Below are 15,921 nucleotides of genomic sequence, written 5' to 3'. Positions count from 1 at the left end.
TAAAGTTTTATGATATGTTTTTTTTATTCAATTGTAAGGTTGAAGTATAGAATAGGTACATTCCTGATCTACATTAATGATCTTCCAAATCACATCCTTACATCATTTGTAGACATTTATGCTGACGACACTACCATTTATGGTAGCACATCTAAGACAGTAAACGACCAAGTTCTCTCCAATTCTCTCTCCTCTGATCTTGAGCACGTAGTACAATGGGGAAAGGAGTGGCTGGTTACTTTTAGTGCATCTAAAACCAAGCTTCTCTCTTTACATCATCAACATTCTAATCCACATCTGGCATCAATTGAAATGAATGGCTCTCGTCTTCAGGAGGCCTCAAGTTTTGACAAGCTTCTGGGCTTGACCATTACTCCTGATCTTAAATGGAACACGTACATCAAATCTGTTGCCAAGGCCGCTGGAAAAATGGTGGGATCTTTCTATCGATCCGGTAAATATCTCACTGCTGATTCTGTTCTCTATCTATATAAGAGCCAGGTACGTCCAAGGATGGAATACTGTTGCCACATCTGGGCAGGAGCTGCTAGAAAGGACTTGTCCTGCCTTGATAGAGTTCAAAATAGACTTTGTAGCCTCGTAGGAGATGTCCTTTTCTCCTCTTTGCAACCTCTATCTCACAGAAGAGATGTTGCGAGTTTGTCTCTGATGTATCGTTATTTTCATGGAAAGTGTTCAACTGAGCTTCAATCTATGGTCCCCCCTCGCCAAACTTTCACAAGAAACACTCGTCTAGCTGTAAACACTATCAATAATTCCCCCCACTCTTTATCTGTGCCTAAACCTAAACGTAGATTCCATGAACAAAGCTTCTTTCTTAAAACTGCACGCCCGTGGAATTGTCTTCCGTTTTCCTTCTTTCCGGCTGACTACAATATGGTTGTGTTCAAGTCTAACGTAAATAAGTTCTTGATGAGCCGTTGTTCCATATAAGTTATCAAATTTACCAAATTTTCATTACTAATGATTACTATATTGCCCAATTTCTACTGTACACTCTTTAACCCTTATCCTTGAGTGGCCTCTTGGCCTTGATAATGTGGTGATGCATGCCTATGTAAAAAAAAAAAAACACCCTCCCCTCCCCATGTTAAGAATGGCTTTTTAAATAATAACATTATTTACGTCCGGGGATCACTCTCTGCACTAGTACCAAAATGTCTTTTCGAAATTACCCCCCCTCACTTGGTGTGCTTTTCTTCTTTTTCGTATAAGTTAATAAATATACCACAAAAAATTCGTACGCCATGTGAAAAGACAGTTCGGTACGTGAAGGCACATTCAACAACCGTTGTTTATGCTCGTGCGTAGCGTAAACGGAAGCTGTAAAATGGCTGAAAATTTGCCCCAGGTTTCATTATCAGATTCGTTGTCAGCGACCTCGATTACCTTAAAAAAAACAAAACAAATTAGAGTGGTCGGTGTTCTGTTGTAAATAATCTGAATATTTACCAAAATTTCATTTAATTTGATCGAGTAGCTTTTTTTTTGTTTTTTTTTTTTTTTGTTTTTACATCAGAAAAACACGTTCTTATGAGAGCGCGTTGGAGTCAGCCATTATGAAATTTGCTAAACACGCCACGGGGAGATAACTTCATATAAAGCACCGACACTCCCTCCCAATATTTAATTCTAACTTTTCTTCCTAAAAATCGAACCTTTTGCTCGGTATCATAACAAATTGTTTTTTCGCTGTAAAAAAAAAAAAAAAAAAAAAAAAAAAAACTACTCGATGAAATTAAGTAATTTTTTTTTTTCGGACAACTTCGTTCCATAACGAATACGTGCAATATAACCTTTTTTTTTCGATATTTTCTTTTAATGTCTTGACTAAACTGTACAAGTACCAATGGATTACATTAAATTAAAACAAATGAGGTGTGATTGAATTTGATTCTTGTTAAAAGTCACCGAAAATTGAGCTCGGAATTCCTTCTTCTCTGACCTCTAAATTCGATTTAAGATTATTTGGAAATACAAAACATAATTTTTTTTTTGCGATATGAGCTAGGGTAAAACAAAAATACTGATAAAGTTATAAATAAATATTTGACTCTTTAAAATATTATTTTATTTGTCAAAATATAAGAAAAGGAAACAGCAAAGTTTTTATTTTCGTGTTAACATAAAAATGGTACAATTTCACGTTTTGTCTTCCTCCTTTCAAGAACATTGATATTAAGTTAATTCAAATCTCACATAAATACAAAATACATCGAAGGTTTTCTGATAATAAATAAAATAAATCAAGTCTGAGATAAAGGGTGTTTTTGCTTGATTACCTGACGGGTCAGTAGATGCGGGCATTGGACCCACCTGGAGAAAATCATAGCGACATAGGACGAAAATAAAAACAAGAATTCAAATTGGCCAGACAAGGGAGATAATTGTAAGTTTGTATGAATTATTTCCCTTGAGAAAAAAATAAAAAACTTTGTTAAAAAGTAAAGCAATCCCGTGATTCTCTTGAAGATGATGAAATTGTTGAAACCGTTTCTTAGCAACTATGACAAATATGGTGATCGATTGGATAAACACGTTAAAATCTGCGAATAAAACTTGCTTAATTCAAGATGGTGAGTTATTCTTTTTCCTTTTATCATTTTCGGGTTTGCTTATTGAAGTACGGAAAAGTGGTAAAAAACATATATCTAAATAAATAAAACAGTAGATGTATATGTGTGTCTTTCCGTGTAATCGATTAACTCCTAAACTACGGATCGCATTGCACTGAATTTAACAGAAAATACTAATCATGCACCATGGTTTATAATGAGTAAAATCTCTGTTTGGGCGGATGAATAAAGTGTACAGAAATCGACATAACAAGTTCATTTCAACTTACAGACATATTTGTATTACTTTGCGCATGCGTTATAGCTATAAGTGGTTTAATTTTAAAACTATCTATCTGTCAGATTGGCTTAAACAACAGGGAAGGTGGATAGAGCGCTAAGTGAGGGAACACGGCTGGAGCACTGAATGTTTTGGCTTCGATTCTAGATGATGGCATAAGTCATTTTTGAAGCCACTATTATATACGGAGGCTATTCAAGGATAAGGGTTAATGAGTATACTCTGGTCAAGGGGAACAGTTCAGTCGTTGTTAGTAGTGGAAATTTGGTAAATTGGATTACTTAAGGGGAACGGCTCATCAAGAATTTGTTTAGGTTGGACTTGAAGACAACCATATTATAGTCAGTTGGAAAGCAGGAAAACAGAACAGAGTTCCACAGGCATGCAGTTCTAAGAAAGAAGCTTTGCTCATGGAATCTACATTTAGGTTTAGGCACAGATAAAAAGCGGGGGAAATTATTGATAGCGGTTTCAGCTAGATGGGTGTTTTTTGTGAAAGTCAGACCAGGGAGGACCATAGATTGGAGCTCAGACGAGCACTTGCCATGAAAATAATGATAAATCAGACAGGCTCGCGACGTCTCTTCTGTGGGAAAGAGGTTGCAGGGAAGAGAAAAAAGCATCCCCCACTAGGCTACAAAGTCTATTTTGAATTCTGTCAAGGCAGGATAAGCTGCTTCTAGTAGCTGCTACCCTAATGTGGCGGCAGTACTCTATCCTTGGATGCACTTGATTCTTATGCATATAGAGAATTGCATCAGCAGGGAGATATCTACTGGAATGGTAGAATGATCCCATCATTTTCCCAGGAGCCCTGGTAACGGATATGATGTACATGTTCCATTTCAGATCAGGAGTAAAGATCAAGCCCAGAAATTTGTCAAAACATGGAGTCTCCTCAAGATGAGAGCCATTCATTTCAATTGAAGGAAGGCAGGAATCAGAGCATTGATGATGGAAAGATAGAAGTTTGGTCTTAGATGCATTAAAATTAACCAGCCACCTCTTTCCCTATTGCACCACGCGCTCAAGATCAGAGGAGAGAGAATCAGAGAGAACTTGGTCATTTACAGCCTTTGAATTTGGTTGTAGTGTCGTCAGCATAAATGTCGACAAATGATCTTAGAATGTGATTTGGGAGATCATTGATGCAGATCAGAAAGAGAGTTGGGCCCAGAATAGATCCCTGAGGGACTCTAGCATTAATTCTGTGAGCTTCAGATTTTTGCCCGTCAACCACTACTCTTATGAACCTATCAGAGAGAAATGATTTAATAATTGAAAAGACGTTTCCAGCTATACCGTAGCTGTAATCGAAATCGAAACCAAAACTTATAAAGAATTCTTGGGAAAATTATTTATTACAAGAAATCGATGATCATAACAATTAAACGACAGTCACTTGGAAGAAACAAGATGTAAGTGTAACACACAAAATAACATATACGCTTTCGTATTAATATATAGATGATAACCTTTTCAATTTCAATATGATAGTGAATGTGTGTGGCGGGTTATGGCTGCTTGGCAGTCAAGAAAAATGTGCCAGTTTGTCCTCGCTCTGTGACTCTTCTCTCTTCTTCCTGTTGTCTGCTGCCTCTATTTTATTGGCACAAATGACGTCAAAACATTCCACCACTCGTTGTCTTGAAATGGCGGTCAGTCCCGCTGACCTAATCTCCAGGAATTCTACATCCCCATTTTGACTTCTTTAACATCATTCATTGGGACACCTGAATCCATGATCTGACCGATTTTCCTTTGATGTCATCTTCGAAAGCCCGGAAACAGCAGACTGTCCCCTGTACCACCTGCAACCCCCTCTTCTGTAACAGTAGCAGTTATTACACATCGACGTCAAAAATCAAAATGCATAAACTTGTTTGTATGCATGTTGTCTGTGCATACACTATCCTGAATAAAACAAATAATTATATTTTGGACCAATCAGAGAACTTTCAGAATTTATTTAAAATAGTCTTTCTGTGGGCCACCTTCCTTTAAAAAGCACAATTTTTTTTCAATAAACCAGTGGAACTTAGTTGACCTGAGTCTATGGATCGGTGTCGCTGGACACTCATCTGTTCAGCATCTCTCCACTCACACACATTAGTGAACACAGACACACACAGCTCATTAATTCATTATCGTCTGGCAATCTGTATAAACTTTATTAATTGAAATATTTCCAATCTTTATCACTGAACTACTTTTATCATGTGAAAGCAAATGAACCTTTAGTCTTATAAATAACTTTCAATGAATTATAATTTATATAAATGAGCAGATTACTATTTTCCTGACCCTTGTAAAACGTAGACTGATATTTACTACTGGAACAGTAGTAAACGTGAGATATTGTTTGGAAGAAATAGCTTACCTTGTAAACATGTATACAATCAAGCTATTTTTACTTGTGAAGTATTTCTTCCAGTTTCCAGATAATTTCGGGTTGCTGTGAGATTTCACTTCTACAGGCAAAAACCAATAAGAGTTCCTACCTACAAAAAGAGAAAGACATAACTCACTAGAGCTCTGTTCGTTGCGTAGACTTACAAACATACTTATTACGGGGTCATCAGGAGAGAATACATCGTTTCAGGGCCTACCTCTCCCTGTATAAATAAAATATAACATTCATTTCGCTTGTAGAAAATCAAGAATATTTATTTGCTGTATAGAAATATATTAAAAACATTATTGTTAATTAGGTGTGTTAACAAACATTTTCGGAAGTTTTATTCAATAAAAAAATTCAAAATCTGAATAACACAATAGAAAACATAAAACACTGAAATATTTATTAAATTAAAATAAAAAATTTTTTTAATTTAGCAACAATATTTCAAAGTGATTTTTTTTTAAATTGGCAAATTTTGTTCGCTAGTATAACTCGCCCGGGAAAAAAAACAAAAAATACTTCCGGCAAGTAAAAGCATTTGAAATAACAACTGTTTAATTTTATTATTTGTTAATTAATTAGAATTTGGATTATTTGGATTCATCAGACTACTGTTCTCATCTTGAGTGTGATTTTCACAATGTTTCAGTCGATGTAACCTCCAACCTTCTTCAGGTGTATCTTGTTGAACTTGGGAATGTTTCTGTCAAACTCGGGAATTTGGATGGAATTTCGAGCAGAACCCTTTATTTACTTCACAGGGATAACATGCTCTTGTTCTGTCAGCCATGACTAGATAAAGGTTCTAAGTAATTCGCAATTGTATTTTTCGGTTGCCCATACTGAGAATTGAACCTTCAAGAGAATATCACATTTTACAATTGATTTTTCCCAGTACTCTAACCACTGCACCACGGGTCCTTATGGACAAGGTAAAGCTGCAGAAGGTCGGAAGTTTAAATCGACTGAAGCGTTGAGAAAATCATATTCAAAACGAGAACAGTAGTTCAGTGAATTCAAATAATACGAATAACCAATCCTCATCTCAAAAATTCAGAAACGTCATAATTAGTATTTGTTTCATTTTATAATTTGTTAATTATTTAGTATTTGTTTATTGTTATGATTTGTTAATTAATTTGTATTTGTTTAATTTGATTATTTGTTAATTAATTAGTATTTGTTAATTAATTAGTATTTGTTTAATTTTTTGATTTGTTAATTAGTATTTGTTAATTAATTAGTATTTGTTTTTTTTATGATTTGTTAGTTAATTAGTATTTGTTTAATTTTATTATTTATTAATTAAGTAGTATTTGCAAAATAAAAATCAAGAATAAAAGAAAAATAAATCTGCAAAAAGCAGACAACAAATTAAAGCGTTAGATCAATTTGCTTTTTCATCACTTGACAAAACTAGTCAACAAAATTTGGGAGCTAACCGCTTCAATATTTTTTCTTCCTTTTGATGTAATGTATCATCCAGAGTGACACAACACACAAAATAGTGGGGGTTGCTTGAAAGCATAAAAAAGCTGCGATGCAAAATATTCCTTATGTTAACAATCAAAATGACTTCCCAATTTTTCCAACAATTGAGTTCAATAATTTTCTTCCAGGCAAATATAAAGTTCATTATGTCTTTGCAAACAAAGATGAAATGACAGAAGAATATTCGGTGGACACTTATCAATTGATGGGTAAGTAATGCAGGTATGAACAAAAAAAAAATGAATAAAGAAAAATCTTTATTGTGTACTTACCTGTGATGGAAAGAAAATATACACCAAAAATCATGTAAATAGATAAAATAGTTTTATTTAAAAAAAAAAAGAAAATTAATTTGTTGCAAGACAAGGGAGATGATTCCAAATAATTCAAACTTTTGCAATATTTTAGAAAGCCATTCTTTAAACTGAGAGAGGGGCATTAAAAAAATTCAAATTCACTTAAAAATGATTTTATAAAAATAAAGCTACTTTTAAATTAATATCTCTCTCTCTCTCTTTCTCTCTCTCTCTCTCTCTCTATATATATATATATATATATATGTGTGTGTGTGTGTTTTACAAGATAGTCAACACTTATCAAGGCCTGAAGACCACTAGAGGATAGGAGTTAATAAGTGTAAAGTGGACACTGAAATGACTGCTTGGTGATCGTTGGGTAGAATATGATTATTTAAGGCGGCGAGACATCAAAAACTTGTTTACATTGGACTTGAAGACGACCATATTTTAGTTAGCTGGAAAGCAGGTCAGCGGAACAGAGTTCCACGGGTGGGCAGTTTTACAAAAGAAACTTTGTTCATGGAATCATGCGTTCAGATTTAGGTACAGATACAGTGTAGGGGAAATTTTTGATAGTGGTCGTGGCTAGATGATATGTGATCACTTTGCATACTTTTTGGTGTACGATATTTTATTTCCATCATGGGTACGTACAGTCTAAAGATTTTTCTTTATTTTTGTTTTTTCATTGGGGGGGGGCAGAGATTTGTGGACAAACGTCAAAGATTTTATGAATTAATGTATGACAAAACAATTAAATATTATATTACCTCCTTTTTTTACTCCTTTTCTTGTACCCTTTTTCTCTTCTTGTGTTTAATACACCTCCTTCCTCTCGCTACTTTTATCTAAAACATTCAGTGGGCAAACAAACAAGCAAACAAGATTATCCAGAGTTTTTTAGTATTGTAACAATTGATACATTCTGAGTTTTTGTTACAAACATAGACACAAGGCCTCCATTATAGTAAAATAGCAAAAATATGTTCTGTCTGATTGCATAATTTCACTAGTATATCAAAACAAACGAACATATACTACACTACCTTCAGTAAAAGAAGAGGTAATGTCTGGGGGAGGGAGTGATAGCGTCAAAACAGAACCTACTGCATTACACCTTCCTCTCTAAAAAAAGAAAGAAGGACGCAATCCCTGGGAGAATGATATTATAACCACAGAACAGATGCTACACCACTCTCTCCTCCACTAAAAACAGCGCAGAGGGTGATGTCTGGGAAGATGCTAAATGAACACTGACCCCCAAAGAAGGTAATGCCTGGAAGGGACCACATAACAGATGCTACACTATCCTCCTCCCACATCGGAATTGAACATTGAAAGATACTAGATTAGTTTGGAATAATTTAGTAAACTTAATTGATCATTAAAAGATAGTAATAGTTAAGGTTCAGCTTCAGATAGGTACCAAATTTCCATTAGTAATAAATGTGTATAATGTATAATGTCAGTGATTTTTTCGTGCTTATGCATCTAGGTTACCATGCTATATTTTTAAATTTCAGTTTTATGGTATCTTTTGTTTATTAAATTGTTAGGTGAAAGTACAAGAATAATTTCAAAACACCCTCCTCTCCCTATGTTAAGAATAATTTTCTAAATAATAACGTTATTATTTCAGCTTTGTAACATAGAGGCACAAGTACCAATTTTTTTTTTCATATAATTTGTTTGTTTTTTCTCCTTTCTTTTCAAGTTAGTTTGTTTATTTAAAAAATTTTTTTTTTTCAACTTATTATCCTTATGTTTTATTCCAAATGCTTGCAAATAAATAATTTGTAACAAAAGTCGTTAAATTTATATTTTAATCTGCTAAAATTCATTCAGTTTTATTTATTTATTTATTTTCAAAAGTTCGAAAATGGCGAAGAAAATCAACAGGTCTTACTCGTGTTGAATCATGGGAATACGAAGTGGGTGAGTCTTTGAGTCCGACCATGGCACTCCCAAATGAGACACTCAGAGAGAATATCAATAACGTGAGTATGAAGATATTGTCTGCAACAAAAAAAAAAAAATAGTTTGTTAACTTCCATCTTTACCTAACTTTACTGCTTTGTAGCTAGTGCATAAAAAATAGTTGAAATTATCTGAAAAAAAAAAAAATTCTACTCAGTATTTGAATAAGAGAGTAAGTAACTATGATGAATATATTTATTTATTGGTTTTAGTGTACAAAAAAATCACTAAAATTTATGTTTTTAAGCAAATAATTTGGAACTAATACTGAATGCACTTTGCGTCTACATTTTTTTGCAAATAATCTAAAGGAAGATCACTTAGTTTAAACAAATATATTTATGTTATTATGAAATCTTAATTCCATACAGCATAATCACGTTTGCCCCATCAGACGACCAAAATTAAGCAACGATGCCTGGCCAGTATCAGATGGGTGACCATTTGGAACTTTCAGGTGCTGTATGTGCTCTCCGCTTATCTCAGCATTGTTTCCAGTCGTCCTGGACTTCTCCTTGCTACTGGATCCAAACAGTGCCGATTCAGGAGAGCTGTGGTTGGGGATTGAGCAAGCCTTGCCACACAATTACACGTGCAGCTGCCCCTACAGTGGGTATCATTTGCGTTTCGAGACTGAATGGAGGCATTCAATTCCATTAAATTTATAAAACATCTGCTGCTTCTCTCTCATTCCTGGACAGGGTTCAAAAGAGAGTCGTTAACCTGATAGGTCCTGAACTGTCATCTAGGCTTCAGCCTTTGTACCATCGACAAAATGTTGCATCCCTCTGCCTGTTCTACAAGTATTTTAATGGTGAATGCTCCAATGAACTACAAGCACTTGTATCCTCTCGATGTGAATACCCCCCGACAAACCCGACAAGCCGTTAAGTCCCACCCCTTCACAGTAGAGATCTCCAGGTGTAAGAAAGCCTTCTACTCCAATAGTTTCTTCCCCAGAACTGCAATTCTTTGGAACTCCCTTCCGGGATTCTGCTTTCCCAACTGTACTGATATGCAGAAGTTCAAGTGTAATGTGAACAAACATCTTGCTACTCATCTCCCTTCATAATGCCCCTGCAAATTATGTCCCAGATAGTAGTCACCACTTCAAAGTGGCACTGTGCCTTGTTTGGGGTGAAAAGTGAATAAAATTTTTTTGTGTAAAAAAACTACTGCCGTTTAAAAAAACTACTGCCGTGTGAAAAAACTACTGCCGTTTTAATGAGTACTCTGCCTACTCCTTTTTTTGTCAAGCAATTACACGTTTCTATTTTGTGTATGAAAATGCAAACTCCTAAAACTACCATAACTTTTTAATAGTATATCGATCGATAAATCAATATAGATTACTTAATTTATATTTTTTACATGCTTCAAATTGTTTTCCTCATCATCGTTGCGGACATTTTTCACAAGCTTTCAACTGCTGTACTCTCCGGTCTTCTTCTTCTTCTTCTTCTTCTTCTTCTGGCTTTTATCATAGTCGTTAACCTGTGAATTTCACAAGCACCCTTTATTTAATCTCTCTCACAGACGTGATGTTGCTAGTCTCAGTCTTTTCTATAAATACTATTATGGCATGTGTTTTTTTCAAAATTGTCTGATATATTCCCTGTTTCCATTACCCAGCTCATTTGACGTACTGGTCTCAAATAATTCGCTGTTATGATGTGTAAGTGTAATGTGGCCTCCCAGTAGCTTTTTTTTTTTTTCAAGAACTGCAGAATTGTGGAATCTCTTCTTACTGCTTTCCTCCTATTTATAATTTTCATCTTTTTCAAGACTAAGACCAACAGGAATCTCCTGTCTTTGCAATAATCATCTTTCACTAGTGAGACCTGTGGAAATTCAACAATGGGATCTATAATATAAATCTCACCTGTCTGTTTACATGTATGTATGTATGTATGTATGTATGTATGTATGCGTGTATGTATGTATGTTTGTATGTCTGCCTAAAACTTTCGACAGAGGTGATGGATTTGCATGAGATCGGTATCGTTTTGAAGTTCAACCCTTCGGACGACAAATATTGAAAGATTGGCTAAAAACATTAATTCCTTCACTCCTGGAAATTTTTCTACAGGGAGAGATTGCTTTTTTCGCTGATATTTTCAAAAGTCATTCCCTCTTTTCGATTGACTAGCCTTAATTTAAACCTTTGACACTTCTGGTTTGGCGATGGACGCAACAGCAAAGATGTCACGTTTTTTTTTTCACATTCTTTTCCTCCTTCGCGGTACGGGTTCGAGCCTGCCTGCCTACTATCACTTTTTTTTTGCTTAAAGCAAACCTACAAACACCCAGGCAATGCCGGGAACTCAGCCTAGTCTATATATATAAAAGGCAAAAGTGGCGAGCGCGTTTTTGTATGTCCACGAAAGGCTGTTTTCAGGGGGGGGGCTTTCAACCACGTTACTATTTTTTAGAACTTTCCTTATACTCCTTAGATTATAATATCTACGATTTGCAAACTCTCTACATTTATTTTGATCGACTTTTATAAAATTCCTTCTATTTTGTCCTTTCGCGTGTTTGTTTGTCTTTTTCGTATAAAAGCGAAACTAATCGGAGTGAAGAAGGACGCCTGGCTTTCCGGCCGAGACCTCTAGAAACGCAATTAGCTTTGATCAATGTTGGAGAAATCCTTCATATCAAACAATTGCTATTCATTTGGAGAACTCTCTCTTCTGGGAGGGGGGGGAGCTAGTTTCCCCAACATCGCGAGGAAACAGAAACTGGCCTCCAGCCAACGTTCATTTCTGTGCCTGCGTGATTCTTAACTTATTCACTTCAAGTCAACTTTTTGTTTGACATCGATAAATTTGAACGCTTTTCACTTCCTCTTGCATCTTAGCATAGCGCTAAAATCTCAGCTACCACGTTTTTTTTTTGTTCCAAACACCCAGGCAACGATGGGCACTCCCGCTAGTCTTTCATATGTAATATATTGTTGCTGGGCATTCTGATATTATTGTAGTCCGTTTGTTAAATCTGTAAAATTATTTATATAAGTAATCTGGTTAATGTAGTGTCAGAATATATATGGTTATTAGTGTTTATCTCCATTCTTATAGAAGTCTATGACATATTTCCATTATATGGACGCCCGGCGTGAACGGAAACCCCACAATATCATTCTACCATCTTTAGACAGAACAGATACTACCCTTGGATTCTAGTCAAAGGACCAAGAATATATATTTTAGTTCCATCTACAGTCCAAAAGTGACATCATTTTTTTCTTATTCAATTTTTTCTTTTTATATTGTAGTGATCGGGAGATCCTATTTATTAAAAAGAGTTATAGAAGATGATAACATACTATGAACATTGAATTAACGTATCTATGTTCTAATGATTCAATGTTTGTAGTATGTTATAACCTTCTATCTCCTGATTGAATAATTTATAATCTGGAAACCGTGACACACGTATATACGTTAAAGGTACTATGGTATTAATATATAGATTTCTATTAGCTCCTTACATCAAGTAGCTTCATGCCTTGTATGGAGCAATTTCTGCTAAACAAAAATATCTGCTTGATTTATTTTATTTAATTATTATTAATTTATTTAGTTATTATTAATTTATTTGATTATTATTAATTTATTTAATTATTATTAATTTATTTAGTTATTATTAATTTATTTAATTATTATTAATTTGTTTAGTTATTATAAATTTATTATATTATTATTAATTTATTTAATTATTATTAATTTAATTAATTATTATTAATTTAATTAATTATTATTAATTTAATTAATTATTATTAATTAAATTAAGTATTATTAATTATTATTAATTTATTTAATTATTATTAATTTATTTAGTTATTAATTTATTTAATTATTATTAATTTATTTAATTATTATTAATTTATTTAATTATTATTAATTTATTTAGTTATTATTAATTTATTTAGTTATTATTAATTTATTTAATTATTATTAATTTATTTAATTATTATCAATTTATTTAATTATTATTAATTTATTTAATTATTATTTATTTAATTAATTATTATTAATTTATTTAATTATTATTAATTTATTTAATTATTATTAATTTAATTATTATCCTGATCTTCTAGCTGTTGTTTCACAATGTTTCGGCCAATTATTCCTCTGGCCATCGTCAGGCGCCCCTGGCACAGTGAATAGAGATGTGGAATATTTATGATTCCAGGTGAGCATTGTCTGAAGGTAGCAGTTTCAATCCCACTCAAAACCGGTCAGAGGATTAGTTGGCCAAACCATGGTGAGACGACAACAACTATTGAAGGCAGTAATTGCTGTGGATGCAGTTGGGAGATTCGACATTCTTATCCCGTCACGGTTAACCTGACGAAGGACGGAGGAATAACTGGCTGAAACGTTGGGAAACAAAAACAACTAAAAGATGAGAATAATAGTCCACAAATAATTAAAAATAAAAAAAAATGATACAAATTACTCATCTCAAAAAGAATTCCAAATTAATTCAATAAAAAATCTGCTGTTTTGGATCTGAGTGCTAGGAGAAATAGCAATGAGCACAATCTCACATTTAAAATTTTTTTAATAATCTGTGCATTAGTTTAAGAGATTATCTTGTACATAGAAATATCTACTATAGTTTAAAAGGACTGTGTGTGTGTGTGTGTGTGTGTGTGTGTGTGTGTGTGTGTGTGTGTGTGTGTGTGTGTGTGTGTGTGTGTTCATTCCCTATGGACTCCGAAACGGATGGGCCGATTTTATGAAATTTCACACAAATGTACTTTATGTGTCTGGAGGTGTTCATAGATAGGTTTTGTACCAGAATGTCTTTGAGAAGTATCGATAATTGATGACCAAAAAAAAAAATCAAATGAAATGAACAGGCGAGTTTGACCAAAGTTAACACCTTATACAGTCTGACATCATGAGTTGACAAGTTTATTACCGCACAAGACGAAATTCCTGGCATATAAAATCAACAGTAAGTTCTTTGATATGATAGGGCGCGTTTGAAATAAATGTTTCTGTTTGAAGCACAATCATACCAGTGCAGCCCCCTCCACTGAAGAACCTCCTTGACACTTGCTAAACCCAGTTTAGACTTTAATGAACATATAGAGTCTCTGTTAAAGAGTTTTGAAACACAGATCCAGCAGATCATGGCATGGTCACGGCAGGCTAATCTGGCTATATCCTCAGATGTAACAGGCCATGTCTCACTAGAGTGGATGTATATGTAAACATCAAACTTCTGATTTAAAACGATTTGTTATAAATAAAGAATAGAAAACATTTGCAAAAGCACACGTTTTCACAGACCTATATATATCTATATCTATCTAATTATCTATCTATCTATCTATCTATCTATCTATCTATATATATATATATATATATATATATATATATATATGCATTCCCTAAATGTAAAAATCCACAAATAAAGTAATGTGTTAATGTTACTAACAGTGTTACCTAGAATATATATTCCAAAATCCATAATGATCTGTGCATTAGTTTACAAGATTATCTTGCAAATATATATATATATATATATATATAATATAAAGCTGAATGTCTGTGTGTGTATGTGTGCGTGTGTATGTGTGTGTGTGTGTGTCTGGTCATGAATAGGCTCCTATATGGTTGACTATTTTAAAAAACTGATTATATATAATGATAGAAGATGTATCGAGACACAGGAATGGGTATGTTTGATCTGGCAGAATGGTGGTTCATTAAAATGGTGGGGTCTGCGTTCGCGCCTGGTCCACAAAGTATGGAAATAAAAAATTTAAAAATTAAAAAAAACGTTTACAAGTGTTTTTGATATAGATGTACATAAGAATACTTTGATAAGTATGTTTTAACTTAAATAGGGATGGTATAATAAAATTGTGGGGTCTGCGTTCGCGCCTGGCCTCCATGGAATGGAAATAGGCACAAACTTTAATAAAGACTTTTCATATCTATCTGCGTAAGTATACTTTGATAATTATGTTTCAGTTTTAAGAAATATGGTATAATAAAATTATGGGGTGTTCATTCGCACCTGACCTCCATAGAATGGAAATATGTCACAAAGTTTAACAAGGTTTTTTAATATAGATCCACAGAATATTGTGATAAGTGTTTCAGTGTGAACAGGTATGGTATAATAAATTATGGGGGTTATCTATTTTATTTTTACTTTTATCATATTTTGCTTTGGTTTTGATACCCCCAAATTCGAAGCTATCTCTTTACAACCCTTCCTTTTCATAACCTATCATACTTTCATAAATCAGAGTCCATTTTCTGTAGGCTGTTTTTGAACTCAGTCAATGCCGGGTACTTTTGCTAGTATATATATATATATATATATATATATATATATATATATATATATATATATAGTCATCTACGTACAGTACTTTTTCGTTGTATCACAATTCATCAGTGCAACTAGATTAGCACCTTTCCCTAGCCGGGGATCGAACCAAACAACCATCGTGATAGTCGGCAGTTCTACCCATCGATCCATGGGAGCGGCGCTCGTAAATGACCTCAACAAATGTCCATTTTAAATAAACATTCGCCCACCGCTTTTATAGTACTTGAGCTGCTTGTTTATTTACAAACAGCCATTTAATAATATATATATATATATATATATATATATATATATTTATTTACCAGTGGTGAAAAAACCGGACTAGAGTGCTCAATGTGTAGTCAGAGCAGTATATAGGAAATTTATTACTGTGAGTCCAGAATGAGTTTACAAATTGTTTCAGCTAGAGGAAAATCCTCAAAGAGAGGAAAAAATCCAACTAGCATCGTCAGAATTCATAGATGGACTAAGTTATAAAGTCAAATAAGAATGGAAACATCGTAGATAAAGGGAAGT

At 33.7% G+C, this 15,921-nt stretch overlaps 2 protein-coding genes across 2 annotated transcripts in view; one reads left to right on the top strand and one right to left on the bottom strand.

Annotated features, from left to right (window-relative positions):
* The window catches only part of LOC145254798 (surfeit locus protein 1-like), a 45,722-nt gene extending 43,264 nt beyond the window's left edge, over positions 1 to 2,458 (bottom strand). Inside the window, exon 1 of the mRNA XM_080113585.1 lies at positions 2,304 to 2,458. Coding sequence (XP_079969711.1) covers positions 2,304 to 2,351 — 48 coding nt within the window. The 5' untranslated portion in view covers positions 2,352 to 2,458. The remainder of the gene's footprint in view (positions 1 to 2,303) is intronic.
* The window catches only part of LOC145254799 (protein DPCD-like), a 32,458-nt gene continuing 18,973 nt past the window's right edge, over positions 2,437 to 15,921 (top strand). The window contains exons 1-3 of the mRNA XM_080113586.1: positions 2,437 to 2,597; positions 6,898 to 6,978; positions 8,941 to 9,065. Coding sequence (XP_079969712.1) covers positions 2,528 to 2,597; positions 6,898 to 6,978; positions 8,941 to 9,065 — 276 coding nt within the window. The 5' untranslated portion in view covers positions 2,437 to 2,527. The remainder of the gene's footprint in view (positions 2,598 to 6,897; positions 6,979 to 8,940; positions 9,066 to 15,921) is intronic.

The sequence above is a fragment of the Euprymna scolopes genome, chromosome 30 (genome assembly GCF_053919585.1).
Source record: "Euprymna scolopes isolate OS-2025 chromosome 30, ASM5391958v1, whole genome shotgun sequence".
Classification (NCBI taxonomy): Eukaryota; Metazoa; Mollusca; class Cephalopoda; order Sepiida; family Sepiolidae; genus Euprymna; species Euprymna scolopes.
Note: the sequence above shows the minus strand (reverse complement) of the source record. Positions and strands in the feature narration are given on the sequence as shown.